The following is a 19,444-nucleotide window of genomic DNA, read 5'->3' as shown; positions in this document are numbered from 1 at the left end:
TGAGAAACCTCGGTGACCAGCCTATCAGGGAGTTCCATAACAACTCCCTGGCCCTATTCACGTATACTGTACACACTACTCTGTTCTTATGGAGCATCGTATACGTCCCGGTGGATCATTAAATGTTGTCCCACTGTATCTATAGTTTATGTCCGGACAGATAAACCTTAAAGAGATATTGTATTGGTTTCGTCTAATATACACATCAAATGAATTTTTTTTCAAACTCCACTACCCCACCCACCCCTCCCCTTCCCTCCTCCTGAAAACAGAAAAAAAAAAAGACAGACGTAATATCATGTTTTTCGGTGTTATTTAAGAAAATTTTAACTTGGGGGAAATTTCACAACATTTTTGATTGGGGGCCCACTAAGTATTCCTATGCCATCAATGAGAAACGAATATTGTTGATGTTTTAATCTTGGTGTATAAACCAACGGCCATGCATATACATTACTAATGGAGCTCGTGTAGAATAGTCACGTCACATTATAACATGTATGTTTTCTTAGTTTTAATATGGCTTCGGTTTTGGTGCCAACGATATCAAGTTTTCTCCGCCTGATGTGAAGGAGAACAGAATCTACTTTGAATTTTCGTTTGTACTAAAAAATAATATAATACAAGTAAGTAAAAACTTACAAAACGACAGCGTCAAAGTCATGATCGTCTTGACTGAGTTTGTTTCGGGTTTTTTATTATTTTTTATTTTTTTTTATGTTGTGCTATAAGTATCACGAACGGTTGATGATTCACTGTTGCGAGCACCTTAATGACTCATTTATGTGAACTATTGCCAACGTTCATGACTTACCACGATTAATTTACTTTACCTCGATTAATCTGCTTCAATTTAACGTTCTTTTTATCATATCATACGGATCGGATCTGTGGTATGGAACCGAATAGCATGGTGGGACATTCACCTCGGTGATTTACCATCATGCATCAGGTAAAGAGTACTTCCCCTGCTATAGCACACATTGCCATATCGAGTATATATATAGCTAGAGCTCCACGTACCAGATTGGTGTCAATAACTTAGCAATTCTAGCTTGTTAACACACAACAACCTTCTACCTCCTGCTGGTAGAGTCAGTCACGTAGCAGCCAGATAGCCTGATAGCACACACTAGCGCCCGGTACCAGACTGGTGTCTTTAGCGTAGCAACACTGTATCTTGTAGCACACAATATATAGCGAACGGTATAGGTATAGCAAGATATGGTATTTTCACTGTAACCATCGTAACCTATACATGTAACTATACGATTTATGAATTTATGGGACTATGGAAAGTCTACAGTGATCCGTTTTTTTTCTTCTTCTTCCAAGTCCGACTGTCGTTCATTCTACTTAGCAGCTGTGAAAACGAAAGGGCAGAAAATGTCAAATTGCTAGGAAATAGGGTTTACAAGAGACGTCACTGTGTTACAAATTGAGGGAAGCGGCAATACAGATGACAATGGCCTGTCGATATTTTGTTGTTCTTAAGGGACGCCACTATGTGGCAATTAGGGGTCGCAACAGGACCTTTTTTATTCTTCTATAATTTGCATGACAGTTGGTGTTCCCAAAACCCAAGTGGGTTTCAAATTTGATCTTGCCAATAAGGTCTTGTTACAAACTTTCAAATTGATTCGATGAAACAAAGTTCCTTTACCTTCGACTTGGTTAATGAGGCAAATCAGAACGGTATATGCTACTCGCTGCGTTTACCTTGTGACATTATGTTTATAATAAACAGTTTCAAAGTTCACTTGCAATGGCCAAAAACATATACTTATAAATTATTTACTTTATTACCCAAATTGCGGTTTATTCTTTTAAATGTCAAGAAGGAGAGATATTAATATAGGTCATGTTCTAAATATTTTATTTTATTCCGAAATTCACTTTCAAAACGGTTCCAACTTATTTCTAAACAAAATAGTCAATATTCTGTGGTAAACAGTCATCCAGTTTCACTCAACTTTCTCTCCCATCGACTCCTCCCAGCTCCTCACATTTCCTTGCCCGCCCTCCCCCAACTCCCTCCTTTTGACCTCCATTTGACCTTGGTGAAATATGTATTTAACAACTTTCGTTGTTGTTGTTGCTGTTGGCATTTTGGGAGGTCAAGGACATCGTGCCGAACAGCACCATGAGAGTCGAAAAGTCGATATTGTAGATTCAGCGTTGGGAACCGATGAATGACGTCATAAAAACTGTAGCCGAGAAGGGAAATACCCGTGCCAGTGGCGGAGCCAGGATTTTACACCTACATGGGGTGTGGCATTGAGGTCGAATCCGACCCCAATGTGGTGGGGGAGGGGCTGATGATCCTCAACCCCCCTCCCCCACCCATTCCTGCGTGCGACCAGATACTCTCAGTGGTACAACATGTAATGGGAGACGGGGCTGATACAGTGGTTAGTTTAGCATGAGCATGTTTAGTATGAGAACGTGCTCACAGTCCTTGTAGAGGCGGACTGGGACTGTGACGGGAGCAATTTATCAACCTCAGCAACATCTAGATGAGCACGTATTCAAATTTTGAGAGAGGATTGAGGATGAGTTAAGAGGGAGGGGAGGGTGGGGGTTATCAGATTCCATGCGGCATGGGTGATCACAAGGGAAGTATAAAGAAACCGAACGACTCTTCGCGAGCAGTCTTGCATAAGTTTAAATGGCTGATGCTGTGTGCATCAACTCCATACGAGTTGAGTATGAATCGTTCAGCCCTCGGGGTGATGGCGATGCTATGGCGATGACATACATCGCATATGTACATCACATTCCTTAAAGGACTCTCTCCGTTCTGTTGAAACGGGGACGTACACAAGGATGTTATGACGTCATCAGCAGCTATTTGCACGTGTGCATTCTTTGAACTTGCACTGCGCTTAGAGTGTTAGAGTACGGATGTCCTCAGTCCTTTAAGCTACTATACTATTGAACGCTGAAAGACTCACAATAAACGATGTTGATGAACAAAACAAACGAAGGTAGCGCTTCTTGTTTTTTTAACAGTATCATCGTACATTTTGACATCATCCTTGCCTTGTTTATGCAACAATTCTTGTGAGCACTTTGGCGTTCCATGCTACACCTGTAGTACATGGGTCTCATCTTGAGAATGTTACTGTCATGTAGACAAAGCTGACAAACCATCGTCAAAATAATCACATAATTCTCAAACCCTATGAAGCTCTGTGCTGGGTGAATACGGTTATATGTGGTACAGGCTGTATAGAGAGCAATGGAAAGAAATGTGACCCAGCTAGTACATAGACTCAGCTAAGCAATCGAAATATAACATCAATAACAAACACGATAACAAAACAACAAAAGCAGCAACACAGAGGCAAGCATTAATTGCTAACATGCTTGTAATGAATACGTAATCTTAAATGTTATACGAGTTGATTTAAGGGTCCCCTACGTTTAACTAGTCAACTAATATTGATTTCTCCAGCTTAATCTGAAACTGCAACTAAACGGTAAGATTTTCTGTTTGTTCTTGAAAGTTAGCCTGACCAATAATTCTGGCAGCGCGTCTTGAACCCCTGAACCAACCCACTACAGTATCTATTGTTTTCGCCATCGCCCTGCCTCCTTTCGGTGTCCGTTTACAAATCGCAAAACCAGGCGTTTTTGAGAAGAAATGATACCAACTGTGCTACGTAGAACAAAGTTAATATCAATATCAATTTTCTTTTTATTATTATTATTAGTATAATAGTAACCTTTATCTATTCATTTTTTCATATTTTCACTTTTATGTCAAAACTACATCCTCATAGTATTTTTGTAATCTGGCAATATTTTGTGAATGCATTTGGCGACAACAGAGGAAATGATGTCATCATGGCAAATGAGTGAAAAAAAAAGGAAAGCTTTAATTTTGCTTTATAATTCAGCCAAAGAGGAAATTAAAATTTCCCAAAATTTCCTAGAGAACTTTTTCAGCTATAAGTGTTAACTTTCCAAAGTATGACATTTCAAGGATAAATCAACAAAAAAGCACAGGAATGTAAAGCGTTTGAAGAATAACTGCCATGATGACGTCACATACCACCCACTGTGATCTACGTCCTTGAGTTAGTAAGGCGGGTCAAAATGGGTTACATTCAGGCGACGATACTTCCAGTAAGGGGGCAATATGTTGAGTAGAAGTTTTCAAGTATACCGCGTTGAATATGTAACATTACCCATGCCACCGGAAAATCATTTAAAATGCTATCATGCACTTTTACAATATCGTATATACCTGGCTACCGCCCACATTTAACGCTTACCCTAAATACTGAGTTGCTGGGAAAAAGATTATTGTATATATTCAATTGTATTTTGTTTGAATGTGACAACGCATGCGCCATGCACTGTCTTTTGTCTACAACCCTTTCCATTTTATTTTTCTGTGACATTTTTGGTTGGTAAAAAAACCCGGAAACGCAACTCTCCCGGCGGGCGCATCACATTCAATTAGTGAACATGCAATGTTGATAGGAGGTTAAGTGTCGCGTTAAAATTTGTCAAGAATCTTTTCTTTTCTTTTTTCGTTGGCTGCGATTTAATACCTTTTGCGAGCCACACGTACGTACTCAATTTGGTGTTTCAATGTGCTAAAAGGACAACTGGATGGCGTTGTCCCATACTAAGTGGCGCTTTATCATGTTACCTTGTAACAGGTGTAACCTGCATTTGAAGTAATTACGAGCTAACAGGTGGCCATTGTCCAATTTCCCAACATTTTATATAGACAACCTTAACACGAGAAAATTTTCTCTTTTTTGACGTGAAACTTTTATTATGAAGAAATAATTTACCACTTTTAGGACTCTTACAGGGAGTGGGGAATTTCATAGAGGATATAGGCCTATACAAACTGGCAGCGATGTTGAAGCTAGCATGATGTTTGGCTGCTACGGTCAACAGTAAACAATATTACAAGATTATGGAACATCGAATAGGTCACCTGATCACCCGCCATATTATTATATTCTCCGAAAAAAAACTTATTCGATAATGGGATTGTTTGGAACGGTGAGGGCTCATTTTGCGTGAAAACATGAAACTTTAATCTGTAGCGCATCCCTCAAAGGGCGATTGTGACCGAAGAAGAAGATCAAACTTTTTAAGCGTATTAAACTTTCATTATTATTACTTTTTTGAGGGGGATGGTGGAAAGGGGGATTGGGGTTGTTTGAGGAGGGTAGTGCTCCGTAACACACACACCAACACCCACCACGACCACCATTCAATTCATAATTGATCATTGTAGTGCATCAAACTGAGACACCTATAGGTTATATAAGCCTATACTGAAACAGTTTAGAGAATTGTTTCACATTTGAGAACTTCAATAACTGTGTAGATTTTTTTTACAAAATGTTAATTTGGTTGAACATTCAGAAGATCGGTGGGGTGTTGATTAACTTAATTTGATGAAAAAACAATGGCTTTTATTTGGAGAAGCCTATGTTTTTCTGTAGCTTTGATGAAAAGTCGGAAAATTGGCGACTAATAAGAATGCTTTTGTTTCTCTAAGATTTTACGTCTTACAATGCTGATGCATTACATCTGGGGTTTTGGTTTTTTTTTACTTAAAACATATTTTTTAAACTTTTGACCTCACGTTGAGCAAAGTACAAATTGTTTTGTTATGCTACAGACAAACTTTATTTGAATTAGCTTCCTGGTTGGTATAGTAATTCATACTTTATCCATTCATTCTCACAAACGTCACCCCCTTAGCCGTCATTTGTCATGTTTTAATGTGTCATCGAACATAATGAAGAAATGCCCTTGCCTTCACGTGGTGTAAATTATAACCTCCATACCCCCCCCCCCCCCTTATCATCTAGTACCCCTGTGACAATTGGTTTAACTAAACTCTACAACATACAAATCAAAAACTTGGTTTGATTGATTCTTTATTTATCTGGAAGTTAATCCATAAAAAAAAAGTTACAAGTCGTAATTCATGGCACGATATCACGAGAACAAGTATAACACGATTGTCTATTTACCCTTCTGACACATATAATCATGTATACCCTTTCCATCCCTTATATCATTAAACTGGCAACTTTCACCTCAGAAACAAAATATATTGGGGTATCGTGTAGTCATAAAAATGTCTATTAATGAAAAACGATTTTATTATTTTTTTTCCCCTCTCTCTCTCTCTCTCTCTCCACCTCTCTTTTGTGTGTTCATAAAGAAGTTATGGGGTTTCCAGTGGCATCGTAAAGTCATATTTTAAAGGGGAAATTGTTGCTTCCATCATGATGCTTATACAGTAATAGTTGTCATAGTTTATTTTCATTTGAGAGGCAATAAAAATATGAAGCGGGGTATGACGACGTGAATATATCTGTTATTTTAGCCTGCCTGAATGCAAGTGTTATGCATATCACGCCCTTAGCCTCGGAGATATATATCTTATTCAAGTACTCTACATATTAGAACTGCAGATGTAAGATCGGTGGAGGGGGCGTGATGGCGCCAATGAAGATCATTGCCGTGAACATTCTTGTGGCTATCCCACCCGCCTAACGCGCTGCATGGGCCCTACATTATACGATTAGACATTAATGTTCTTTTCAATGATTTTTCTCTACTTGCAAGCCGAGTCGGTCCATAGCTTGATTTCATTTTTTTGGGTGGGAGGGGTGGGGTAGGTAGGGGGACGAGTGTTGGCTTATGTCCGTCTCCTACTCTTTAGAAAATTTGGTATTAGTGAAGGGGCTTAAATGCCAAATGGTGATATTATTTTCATTATTTTCCCGACATTTGTATATTAAAAGATGAGAATTTTTTTCGACGGAGGAGGCACTACTCTCCACCCCCTCTTCAGGCCCCCTCCCTACCCTTCCCCTCTTCCGGCTCCAGCCTGTAGCCTAGTGCTATACAAAAAATATGAAGAATTGTTATAAGCTAAAATAGGTACGTAAATTAACCTTTAAAAGCACGAACACCAGTTTGATACTCAGAACCCCAAATTGGAGGTAATTGTTTTTTTTTTTAAACGTAACCATCACTTCGGAGAACATTTCAAAGTAAACTTGATTCTACGTAAAAAATCAGTTGGTTGGACCTTGAAGAACAAACTCTTATCCGCATACCATTTCCAGCTTACGGCCGTCAAAACTTAGTTGGTGTTATTCTTCTATAACCTCGACGGATACATAGCTTTCATTTAGTTTTTATATACTTTATTCTGAAAATTTCCACAGAGGACCAAACTCTGTTATCTGATTGGTTCATTCAAGGACCAAGAAGACGCCATCTTGACAACTCAATTTTATATTTTTTAATGTATCAATTGAAGACAATGTTGATAGATGAAGATCAATGTGATTAGAGAGGTACCTTGGTCGGAGAAATAAATTGTCCTCTTGGGTGAAAGGAAATAAGTTCACCTGTTTGACTGTGGGAATGAACAATAGTCCCTTGTTTGCGTTCTTTTGTCGTCAAAGATTAAGAACGTACTTTCGGTATGACGTGACTCGTTGAATGACGTAAATTAACAGAGAATGACGGGATCCTCATTGTTGACTGCCACTGAAACAAACGACTGATCTGCAAGACAAATTTAGCATAACGGTATACCTGTCCTATAAAGATGTGTATGATATCACTATGGGATTTGGAAAATGGTAATACTTGGATGTCCCGTATATGGCAAGCCATGTGGGACAAACACTGCATAATATATCCGCGTATTAATTAGAATTTATACGCGTATTAATTGGAATATATACGCGTATATATTATTAGCCAATCATATGGCTTAAATATATCCGCGTATTAATTCGAATATATACACGTATTAATTCGAATATATACACGTATTAAATAAAATACATATGGGGATTAAATCCAATAAATGCACGGATTAATTAGGATATACACGAAAAAACATTTCCGCTCTTGCTGTGTACATATACCAACGATAAATGTTTTGGCGGGCTCGCGAGATCGCTTCAAAAAGCAAAACTTTACACATGTAGGCTACAACACATGTATGTTCGAATTAATACGCGTATATATTCCAATTAATACGCGGATATATTCCAATTAATACGCGGATATATTATACAGTGTTTGTCCCACATGGCTTGCCATACCCGTAAGCAAAGTGTGTGTATATCTGGCAGACGACCGGATGTAGTAAGAATAATAGATGACACGTCCAACGCAGACCCCCCCCCCCCTCCACCCTCTCCCACCAATACACTTTGCCATGTCAACCTCCCTTGTGTCCCTCTTCGAGAACAACAACTGAAGGGAGTGGGGGGGGGGTGTCATTTTGTGCTGCAATTAGTTACACTGCCGGCTGGCATACAAGCTTGTACAGGACGACACTCCCCTGTTACACAAAATAAACAAATATTCATGAAGACCAGGGCCATCACTAGCCAGTTGAAACAATTTTCGATGCTAATAGCACTGTATACTATCCTCTCGTGTCATGCTGCAAAGCACTCGTACTGACATTATAAACAGTTCCTAAAGCCTTTATCTGATTCTGATGCTAGTACCACTCTACACTGTACTCTCATATCATGCTTCCAAGCAATCCTACTGACAGTATAAACAGTTCCTAGCCTGATTCTGATGCTAATACCACTCTATACTGTTCTCTCATGTCACACTGCTAATGAGGCACTTCATTGTATTAGCTGTACGAACAGTTTACAAACCTTTATCATCTAATAGAAACATGAATATTCGTACTGTTCATACTGTCAGTAATAGTGCTTTGAAGCATCACATGAAAGTGAACTTTATCAACTAAAATGTCCCAACTAGGTGCATGTTCAAGACCGGTAATCAAACAGAATTTATAATTGTTTCACCATATGACAGATTTGAATTATGTGCATTTTCTATGCAGAGATAATCGTCAAAATTTAGAAAGTGCATAAAATGATTTTTTTTTTCTTCAAGAATGTTTCAGCCTGTATGTTCGTTATTAAAAGACCAAAGAGAAAACCCAAAACAAACAATGGAATTAACGAACAATTGAATTTAAAACAAAAGACATAACGCCCTGCAGATTATTTCCAACTTATTAATTTACTAGTCTTCCTATTGTTATAGTTTATTTTCAATGCAATGTAACTTTGTAAATTAATGAACACTCAAGTAACATAATTGACAAACAATTATTATTCAGTACAATAATTCTATTAAGATAAAAAAAATTACGTTCTAATCCTTCTCTCTAACTTTCTTATCGAATCTTTTGGTTTACAGGCACGCGAGAGGCGGCATTCGTGAGTTCTGTAACAGCGGCAGGGGTGGCTCATGCGGTGACGAGTGCCTGCAGTAGCGGTGATCTCGTCAAGTGCGGCTGTGATCGAACTGTAACTGGGACGAGCCCGGACGGTTTCACCTGGTCGGGATGCTCGGATAATGTGGCTTATGGGGTACAATTTTCAAAGATGTTTGTAGATGCTCGCGAAACAAAGTCGAGGGTCTCCATCGAGAGAAGATTGATGAATTTACATAACAATGAAGCTGGAAGAAGGGTAGGTTTATTGAAGTGAGTTGAGAGGAACTAATATGCTTGCTACAAGTAGTCAATGTTATACTTAACTTTGAATATTAACCAACTCACGGCTAAATTAGAATGTGGATATTAATACAGTTCCAAGTGTTTATCGATTAACTAATACCGCCGTGGACGATCATGATCTCACTCATTAAAAGGGACGTTAAGAAATTAATATTCATGAGCGACATGAATATTTATATAATTTATTTCGGACAGTTGGTTAAGAGTGTATGTGCATGATATCTAAAGTTACAAGATGATGAATCTGTAGAAACTTTAAATGAACATTTTAATCATGTTTGTATCACTTCAGTCATATCATTTTCAAGAAAATATGAAACTTGTATAAGCAAATAATTAATCACATATCCAAAGGCGTTTTCTTGTGCCAAATATATATATATATATATATATATATATATATATATATATCACATATAACACAAGATATACAAATTACACCATATTGCTACCCTTGGTTTCACGCACGCATATATATATATATATATATATATATATATATATATATATATATATATATATATATAAATATATATCATGGACCACTGAATAAACGACAAAATATATTCGCGATGCCTGTCAAAGGTTATCTCAATCCAATCTAGGATGAATTGCACACGAAAGACGTCACAAATTGAAACGCGTATACGTGACACAATGCGCGTTTTCTTCCATGCATTTGTTGCAAATTATAGGTTTTGAGTAGAACACTTAGCCTATTTTGTGTTTAGGTGGTTCTAGTCCTGCGCTGAAAGGGTCGGTGCTGTATGGATGGGGTCACCCTGATCCCATGTTTCGCAGAGATGATATAGACATCACAGTGCTTCCCCCATTAGGCGAAACAAACCGTTTTATCCCCGGTTGAATCTTCAGCTAGTAAACATACAACATATAATTAGGGATAAAGGAAATAACTTTGCTTCTAATTAAACCCCTTTAAATATTCATCCATTCATTTCAATATAGAAGCAGAATATATCTGGACCCCATCCCATCCCTAACCCCCTACCACCCCACTACCACTTCTTTCCCTGTGAGGAATGGTTTAAATCTGAAATATGAAAGTTTAAAGACAATAAGAGGAGGTCAAATTACTAACAATGGTTCAAACAAAGGTCACAATTTGATGCATTGTTCTTTCAGTTGTCCAATCCCATTAAACAGGAGCATATTATCTCAGAGAAAAAAATATTTCAAATACGTATTAAAATGATCGTTTTCTCAATTGTACCAACTATTTTACAACAATTTGACTCAGTCTATACTTAACAGACAAACCGGGTCACGTGTATATTATTGAGGTCATTGGGACAACGTGTAAGAACTGACAACTTGGGTGAAATATATCACTACCTGGATGTATTCTGAGCAGACGGTATTTCAATGATGACATCCACACCTTATAAATCATCTTCACACTTCACGAGATTTCCAGCGACTGACTAGTTGATTGTCAAGTGCAAACCTCTAAAATTGATTAATCGCAGAAAATTGATAAATGAGTTTTCGAGGGGGATCAGCCTGTATATGGAGAGATACTGTTTGCGAATTGCCCTAGCATTGTACATATCGTGTATTCATGTATGTACACTTGTATACAAACCATTTGGAAGTATTTTAGGAGCAATTGGCAAAGATGTGAATAGTTTGTTGATTTAATATTGTCCTATACTATGAACAATTTTGCCAATGATTGCAGCGTAGATTAACGCATACTTCACACAAGGATGGCAATAAGATCATGCATATGCATATATGTAAATCCATGTAGAGATTGGAAGCGAACTAGAATATGAATATTCAACATGACGGGTGAATGGGAAGGGGTGTGTCCGGTAGTGACGGGTTGGGTGTTGTTTGGTGTATGATGGGTGGTGGGTGGTGGTCGTATTCTTCGAAAGGAATTCGGAGCATTCTGGACATACTAAAAGGCCGAGGGTAACTGAAGTATGCCGTATTCGTTAGGTTTTCTTTTTATCGTTACTGAAATAGCGAGAGAGAGGGGGGGGGGTAGGGGGTTAAGGGGGAGATATTTCCCTCATCGAAATTTATCCTTCAGTGAATTTATAACAAACATCAACACAATGATTACAGTGACCTAAATGTCAAACTTTCTTTCAATTTACCAAAACACCGATTATTCTTCTGATTTTAAAGGGATTGAAAAATATGAAACACAAAGAAATGTCAGAAAATTATAAACAACATATTTATGTAAAAAAAACTCTCAACAAAGGCTTAAAAGTGTGTTGTTAGGGTGTTGTTGAAATATGTAAGGAGTAACCACTGTGTGATTGGTTTGCAACCCTTCGGCCGTTATTTTGATTATTGGAATTGCAGAAAGGTTAAATTGGTAACACCTATCATAAAAACAACTATACCTCCCACAATTTACCACGTCTCTAGTAAAATTATATATAAAAAAATGTGTACGACCAAATGGTTATAAATATGCTATGATATGAAGTAAATATTTACTGCATTGCAATTTTCGTTTATTCGGTATACCTTGCGGCATTTCTTCGAAAACAAAATGGAAGAACGATCTTAAAATTTCATCCTTAGATATGTTGCGGTATACATCATCAATTTGTAGTGACATTGCGACAATTTCCACGAAAGGTGAACACCAACTTCTTAGATTCATATTTCAAAAACAAAATTTAAAACATTCATAAAATATTTAACAGCCCGGTTCGGCGGGACTTAGTTTTAGCTGCAGTAGCATGGTGTTTTCTTTCTGAATCATTTTCAGTCATAGATTCATTCGCTTGAGGATCATGAAAGCCAAAGTGACTCACTACAATGTTGCACCAGATGGGATGGTTCACTAGAATAGTTTCTACGGTTTAACATTAACTCCAATCTTTTTTTGTGAAAGCACACCCAGTTTTGGCATTGTCTTGACTATAAATCATTTAAGTGAAATATTTTCCAAGAAACTCTACATGTGTAAGATTCCGCTTTAAATTAGTTTGAGTGGTGACTCATATTTTACGCCTTATTCTTTGACATAAACCAAGTCCCAGGAGAAAGGATTGAAAGAAATTAACGAGGACGTATCAATTATCTGTAAGAATTTGTGAAAACGATATTTTAAGGAAGAACCTTCCTTTTTTTTGTTACATCGAAACCACTTCCATTTTTTCATGGCATGTATTGAGTTGTTGAATGAAAGTTGAGCTTGTGTCAAAATAAGCTCATCGTAGAGGCTGAGATAGCTAGCTGGCGTAGAAGCGCATGAAGGTTGGCATAGAGGCTGAGATATAGGTTGATGTGGAGGCTGAGAGAAAGGCTCACGGAGGCTGATATGACGCCTCACACAGAGGGCTGATATTGAAGCTGACATGGAGGCTGAGATAGAGGCTTACATGGAGTCGAATATGGCGGCCGGAGGCTGATATGACGCCTCACACAGAGGCGGATATTGGAGCTGACATTGAGGCTGATATGACGGCTCACACAGAGGGCTGATATTGAAGCTGACATGTACAGTAGGCTGAGATAGAGGCTTACATGGAGGCTGATATGACGGCTCATACAGAGGCTGAAATGGAGGCTGGCCTGACGGCTTGCAAAGAGGCTGAAATGGAGGCTGACATAGAGGCTGAGATAAAGGCTGAAATATAGGCTGAAATTGAGACTGATATACGGTAGATGCCGACATGAATGCTGGCTGAAGACTGACATGCAGGTTGACAATGAAGGCTGCCATTGAGGCCGAAATGAAAGCTAATGTGAAGGTTGACGGGCTAGAGGCTGATAATGGAGGCTAACACCGAGGCTGATAATGGAGGCTGACAACGAGGCTGATAATGGAGGTTGACATCGAGGCTGATAATGGAGGCTGATAATGGAGGCTGACAGCGAGGCTGATAATGGAGGGGCTGACGTCGAGGATGTCATGTAGGCTTACATAAAGTATGATAGTACAGGTTGACACGGAGGCTGACATATGAGATTACTATAGGCGCTGACATGGATGGTAATTGGTGGATGCGGCCTGTTAGGTTACCAGCCTGCAAGTTATATCCAAGTATTGTTACACGGTATATTGTGAGGTTTCCTGCAGTATTCTACCTGTTGTGATTCTCCGCATTGATGCCGGTTCTGTCAGTTTTCATACTCTGCTACGATCAGATGATGCGGGCTGCAAGGATTACCAATGGTGTGAATGCATGCATGCACAACAATATGGAGGTTTTCAGAAATACGGGGAGTCACGCAGACTTGTATTGAATCTGTACCCGTAGGGCCGTATTGTACTCGTATCGAAAACACTTATGCAAATCGCAAAATGAACTGTCCCAATTGCTCCTTTTCATTTCATTACATTTATTAATGTATCATTCGCAGGCGATCGAAGAGAACATAAAGATTGAGTGCAAGTGTCACGGAGTGTCTGGTTCCTGCGAGGTCAAGTTTTGCTGGAAGTCAATGCCATCATTTAGAAAAGTTGGAGCTCTTCTTAAGGTTGGTTCACAATATAATATTTGCATTCTTTTGTCATAGTTCATTTTGAAAGTTCTCCTCTTCCCCTCCCCTCTTCCCTTCCTCCAATCCCACACCCCTTCCCCCATCTATTGTGCACGCGCAAACACTCCGAGATGGGAAACAAAACGCGATTCTAAATTGGAGGGCAGTATTTCGGAATAGAATAAAATATTTTTAGTTAACACTAATCGCAGAATTCTTGTTTTAAGAACACTAATGAAACGTCTCGAGCTCTACCACTCGAAAGTCCACTTTGCTATCCGCTACAACATCTTTTACACAAAATCATTTTCATTTTCGCCAATATTTATACCATCTAAGCCAATCGTCATTCAATAAGCCACTGACGTCATTCTTTGTTTTACTCTCTCAGGAAAAATTCGATGGCGCCACAGAGGTAGCCCAAAGAAGAGTGAGTTCTCGTCGCCAGCTGGTACCAGTTAACCCTAACTACAAGCCACATACTAATGCCGATTTGGTTTACTTGCAAGGCTCACCCGACTTTTGCGAAAGGAATTTAGCTGTAAGTATAATTACGAGCAACCAACGTATGATATGCTGTTTTTGTTTTTGTTCGTTTGTTACCGTGGTGATTCACACTTGTACTGTATAGGCATATATAGTGTCGTGGTGCAGTGTCTATATACATAAAGGTAGGATATTAGGCTATATTGGAGAGATATCACGTAGGCTTAAAGTGTATTGAATACTAATTTTACCGCCATTTTTAGGCGCATGAACATATGACGTAACGTGGAAGTAAAGAGTGACGTGGCCGTAAAATTAACATAACGTGGCTGTTCATTTGACCAAAATGCGAAGTCCATTTGGGGGTAGCGATGTCATCTATTTTACACTTCACGTAGTTGTCTATATAAGTACAGAAGGACACGTTCACATTTACTTGGTGTAAAGTCCACCTCGAATTGGAATAAAGTGGACGTTTTATACTTTACACGGTGAGATGTTCTTAATGACATTTTAATTAATGACATGTATCTCGCATTGTCTTATTCCATTTCAGATCGGATCTCTCGGTACCGAGAACAGAACTTGTAATAAAGATTCCAAGGCCATCGATGGGTGTGAACTGTTATGCTGTGGGCGTGGCTATAACACTAAGATTGAAACAATTACTGAGCGATGCAGCTGTAAATTTCACTGGTGTTGTTACGTTAAATGCAAGCAATGTACAAGAACTGTCGAAATCCACACATGTAAATGAGATGTGACGTCATGCGTAATCGCCCTGTAGAGGTCGTCCCTCTGGTGACGATATACACAACCGGTCATATACATGCATCTATCGTGTGCCCGGTGATTATGCAAATGAAGTAAAACCCGTGCCATGCAAATTAAACGTGACGTAAAGGCATTACGCGTGCGCAATAAAACCTTCCCATGGACTAAGACTGAGATGATGTAAGGGCGGAGAGAGAGAGAGTCATCGTATGCAACCGATACTCCATTGAAGGAATGAATTATCCTGTACGTCATAGGGTTCAAAGGTCATCGGTAAGGTGACCCCAAATATGCTAGAAAATCAGGTAATGGGCACCCATGTTGTAAGTTAGAAAATCAATTTACAGTCTACCTTATTGCGGCGATTTATTCTGTAATTTGGCAGTGTTAGGGAATCCTTAAGAGGGTGAGAACCTTTCACTTTTTAAACGTACTTTAACCAAAATCACGTGCAGCATCTTAATACTTTCGAAGGGACCCAGCCGTGGTACTTCACTTGACGCAACACGGTTACATTACCGTGACTGCATGGTACTGCGGTTGAGAACGGATCAAGTTGTCTGGATTTTCGCGCTTAGGTTCTATCTTGGATGACTTTTTTTAGAATAAGTTAGAGGGTGTAAACGTACTTTAGCCATAACATTTGAAAAGATTAGCAATTGTGTGATGATTAATGTTCGAGGCAATACCGGTTAAAAAGAAGGCGATTTATATGCAGCTAGTCTTGGATATAGCTGATCACATAGATATTATTAATGGTAGAACGAGGTGTATAGTACTACTGTGCCTATTGTGTAGGTGTGCCTATTGAGAAGTTCAAATAAAAGTCACCCCTGAGATCGATTCCACCGCAAATCGTTTCCAATTTGTAGAGTCTGTCGCTGTATAAATTTCACGCTCTGTACAGTTAAAATTTTTGAAATATAAATATAAATATTATTATCTATTGACATTTGAGTTACAGAACGATGGTAACTTTAAACTTCGTCTAAAACTGAGTCGTCACGGTTTTAGCCTATTTGTAGCGACTCAATGATATTATTAAGATGAACCGGACATTCACTAACACAAGGTAAGAATCAATTTCGAAAATTCAAATACAAATTGTTGGCGTTTAACCTGTATACGCCGTTACTTGATTTCTACTGCGCATGCGTATGTTTCTTCTGGGTCAGGTCACGCGATATGAAGATTTAATCAACCTCGTAACAAAAAACAAACAAAAAATATGAAGGTATAGGCGAATGTTCATGTTAGTCGCATTATCGATTTAATTTGACGTTGTCATCGTAAATTGGCAACTTGTTAGACCGGAAGTCTTCTACGTCATTCCGTCCTTTCGAAAGTCACAAACAAAGTAAATTTTAAATTTGATGACTTGTGAAATATGTTTAGTATGCTATCATTACTATATGACCTGTTAATACTATATAAAGTTTTTTATTTTTTATTTTTATTATTACTATTTAGTTTTTAATCCGGTAATATGAGACATGAATTTAAATTTAAATTACAACCCTATTATGTCTCACAGAGTGTAAATACATGCTTGTATGAAAAGATATATAAATTTGCATCTAAACTATCAGCATGCATAAAATTTAAATAAAGGCTAGTAAACGAAAAGCAAGAATTTGAAGGAGAGGTTAATATTAAAAAGAAAAAAAAAACTAAAATAATATAATTAAAAAAATCACATTAAATAGATTGTTTAAGAAGTCTAATGCGTTACGGAAAATAACGATGATTTATGTCAAAGAGAATAATGAAAGGTAATTAGCCTACTTTTCTTTGTGAATAAATCTCATTGATAGAAAACGCAACTGACAATACTTTTTTAAGTAAATATTCATTTGAGCTTTAATGTCTGTATTTTATTGTGATATCACAGTAATACCCTGACTATTCCAATAATATCACAAACACGTATATGAAAGTTTACCTTTATAGTATACGGCAAGAAGTTCAGACGTTGCCAGGATGCGAATTATTTTAAAATAGAGTGCGCACTTTCGAAATGTACATCTGATGTACCTTGACAAAACGATTGTACACGCTAGTGTAACTCATTTAATAGCCACACACTTTGATTTACACACTAAATCCAACACATTCGGATGTCAGCACAGCAGATATGGACGTGTTCAAGTGGTATTTGCTATCTGCCACCTAATACCTGATGGTTTGTACTATTATGGCCACAACACGTCCCTTAGAAATGTTGTTGTAATTCAGATAGGGGGAAGAAAAAACATGTTAGACATATACTGTCCTAACATATACGTCTGCTCCAAAATGACTATTTAAAAAAAAAATATATATATATCAAATATAAACGCTTAGGGTGACGGTAAATATTGCTCATAATGTGTGCCTACAGAAAACGTAAGTGTGATATAGGTTGTTGATCGCTGGTAACATGTTTCTGGTTTTCTGGTTTGAATTTCTATAGTACTATTATTTCTCTTAGATATGATCATTTAAACAAAATTGTTGAGATTTTTTTTAATCCTTTATTATTACTATTAATGCTAGAAATCCGACAACAATGTAGGCCATCAATTGACTATACCCAGTTATTAAGACAAATAATAAATTTGAAGACAAATATCTTAATTTTTGGTATTTGCTTATAACAATAAAGTGTGTCCGGCAAATAAGAAAGTAAGTTAATAAATAAGAAAATAAAACAGGTAAGAAAAACAAATGGAAACACAGAGCAACAACGACAAAAAAAGAAAGAATAAAAAAACTCGTTAGATAACAAAATAAAAAAGCTCGGTAAAGACAAAATATTGATGGTGTTATTGACAAGGGATGTTGAATATCATCCATTGATGCTCCGTGAGTTTTGTATGGAGTTAATCAAACTTTTCCTGTTCAGTTTACAAAATCTACCAAACAATGGATTAACCTTTAAATTTAGGCCTAGACGGAGGAACCCACATCATCGACAATTTAACCTTAAAGGAGCAAACCAAACAGTCATCACACTTTAAAAAGGACTGAGATATTTGAAAGAAAAAGAACTAACTTAGATGGACTATCGAAACATTAATTTTTACATTATGAGTGAATATCTATTTTCATAGGAGTGTATCAAATACTTTCATGCAGAGTAAAATTCATTTTTGTCATGAAAAGTGAATTCAATTCTTTTCACGAGAAATGATTTCAATTCTTAAATGCACAGTGCATTTTTTTTTCTTGGTGCAGATCGGGGGAATTCTTTCTACTCTGAAGAGTGAATTCAATCTTCGGAGAATGTAGAAGAGAATTTATAAAAGTAATTTTTAATTTTATGGTATTCTATATCTAACTTACATAGATTGAGGAATAAAGTTACGGTTACTCCATTTCAGAAGAATTTCATACGTTGCCGAGAAGTAAAGCTCTATTTTAAGTTAACTTTCGATTATCCATATTTAACATATTTTACACTCAACTGTTATATATTTCGAATAATTCAATTTAAATTCTTTATAACAAAAAAGCGCTATGAAAAGGGAGATCATTGTAATATTGGAGCAAACATTAAATTTTCTGACGGAAATTAAGATGATATTTGTTTTGTGTGTCGTCATTTTATTGTCAGAATATTTATGACAGGTATATAGCGCCACAACAGAAAGTACACCCTTCCCCCTTCCAACACGACCCCTGCCACCCACCCTTCTTAAATGTATCTGTTAACCTACGTGATTTGGCCGGCCCTTGTTACAGATTTGAGCACGTACGTAATGTATGACGTTAAAGGGTGTGGAGACTCGCGCAAAAAGAAACGTCTAATGCCGGTAATCTGACCTAGTTTCGAATGAGGTGTAACAGAAGTGTTTGACACCACTATCGATCCCGGAAAATACACACACAGTTTGCTACCGTCGGTAATTAGACACTAGTATACAGTCAGTACATACAGCTGCGGTCAATACGCATAGCATAGTGTACAAACGATACAGCGATGGACATCTCAGGTCCAGCTAAAGATAACAAGGTATCACGTCTCATTACTGTCTGCATTTTGTAGCGACATGAGAAAAGCAACGGAAAGTTTACTTTCAAAGATGGCGGCACGCTGTTTGGGCGAGTCTTCAATGTCTTTAAGAGACACACACTTATACAACTGATATGTTGTAT

General features: G+C 37.7%; 1 protein-coding gene across 1 annotated transcript in view; it reads left to right on the top strand.

Annotated features, from left to right (window-relative positions):
• Positions 1-18,864, top strand: part of LOC139976108 (protein Wnt-4-like) — a 31,589-nt gene extending 12,725 nt beyond the window's left edge. The window contains exons 3-6 of the mRNA XM_071984547.1: positions 9,250-9,524; positions 13,928-14,044; positions 14,439-14,588; positions 15,090-18,864. Coding sequence (XP_071840648.1) covers positions 9,250-9,524; positions 13,928-14,044; positions 14,439-14,588; positions 15,090-15,290 — 743 coding nt within the window. The 3' untranslated portion in view covers positions 15,291-18,864. The remainder of the gene's footprint in view (positions 1-9,249; positions 9,525-13,927; positions 14,045-14,438; positions 14,589-15,089) is intronic.
• The last annotated feature ends 580 nt before the right edge of the window (positions 18,865-19,444 follow it).

The sequence above is a fragment of the Apostichopus japonicus genome, chromosome 11 (assembly GCF_037975245.1).
Source record: "Apostichopus japonicus isolate 1M-3 chromosome 11, ASM3797524v1, whole genome shotgun sequence".
Taxonomy (NCBI): Eukaryota; Metazoa; Echinodermata; class Holothuroidea; order Aspidochirotida; family Stichopodidae; genus Apostichopus; species Apostichopus japonicus.
This window is presented reverse-complemented; position numbering and strand designations above follow the sequence as displayed.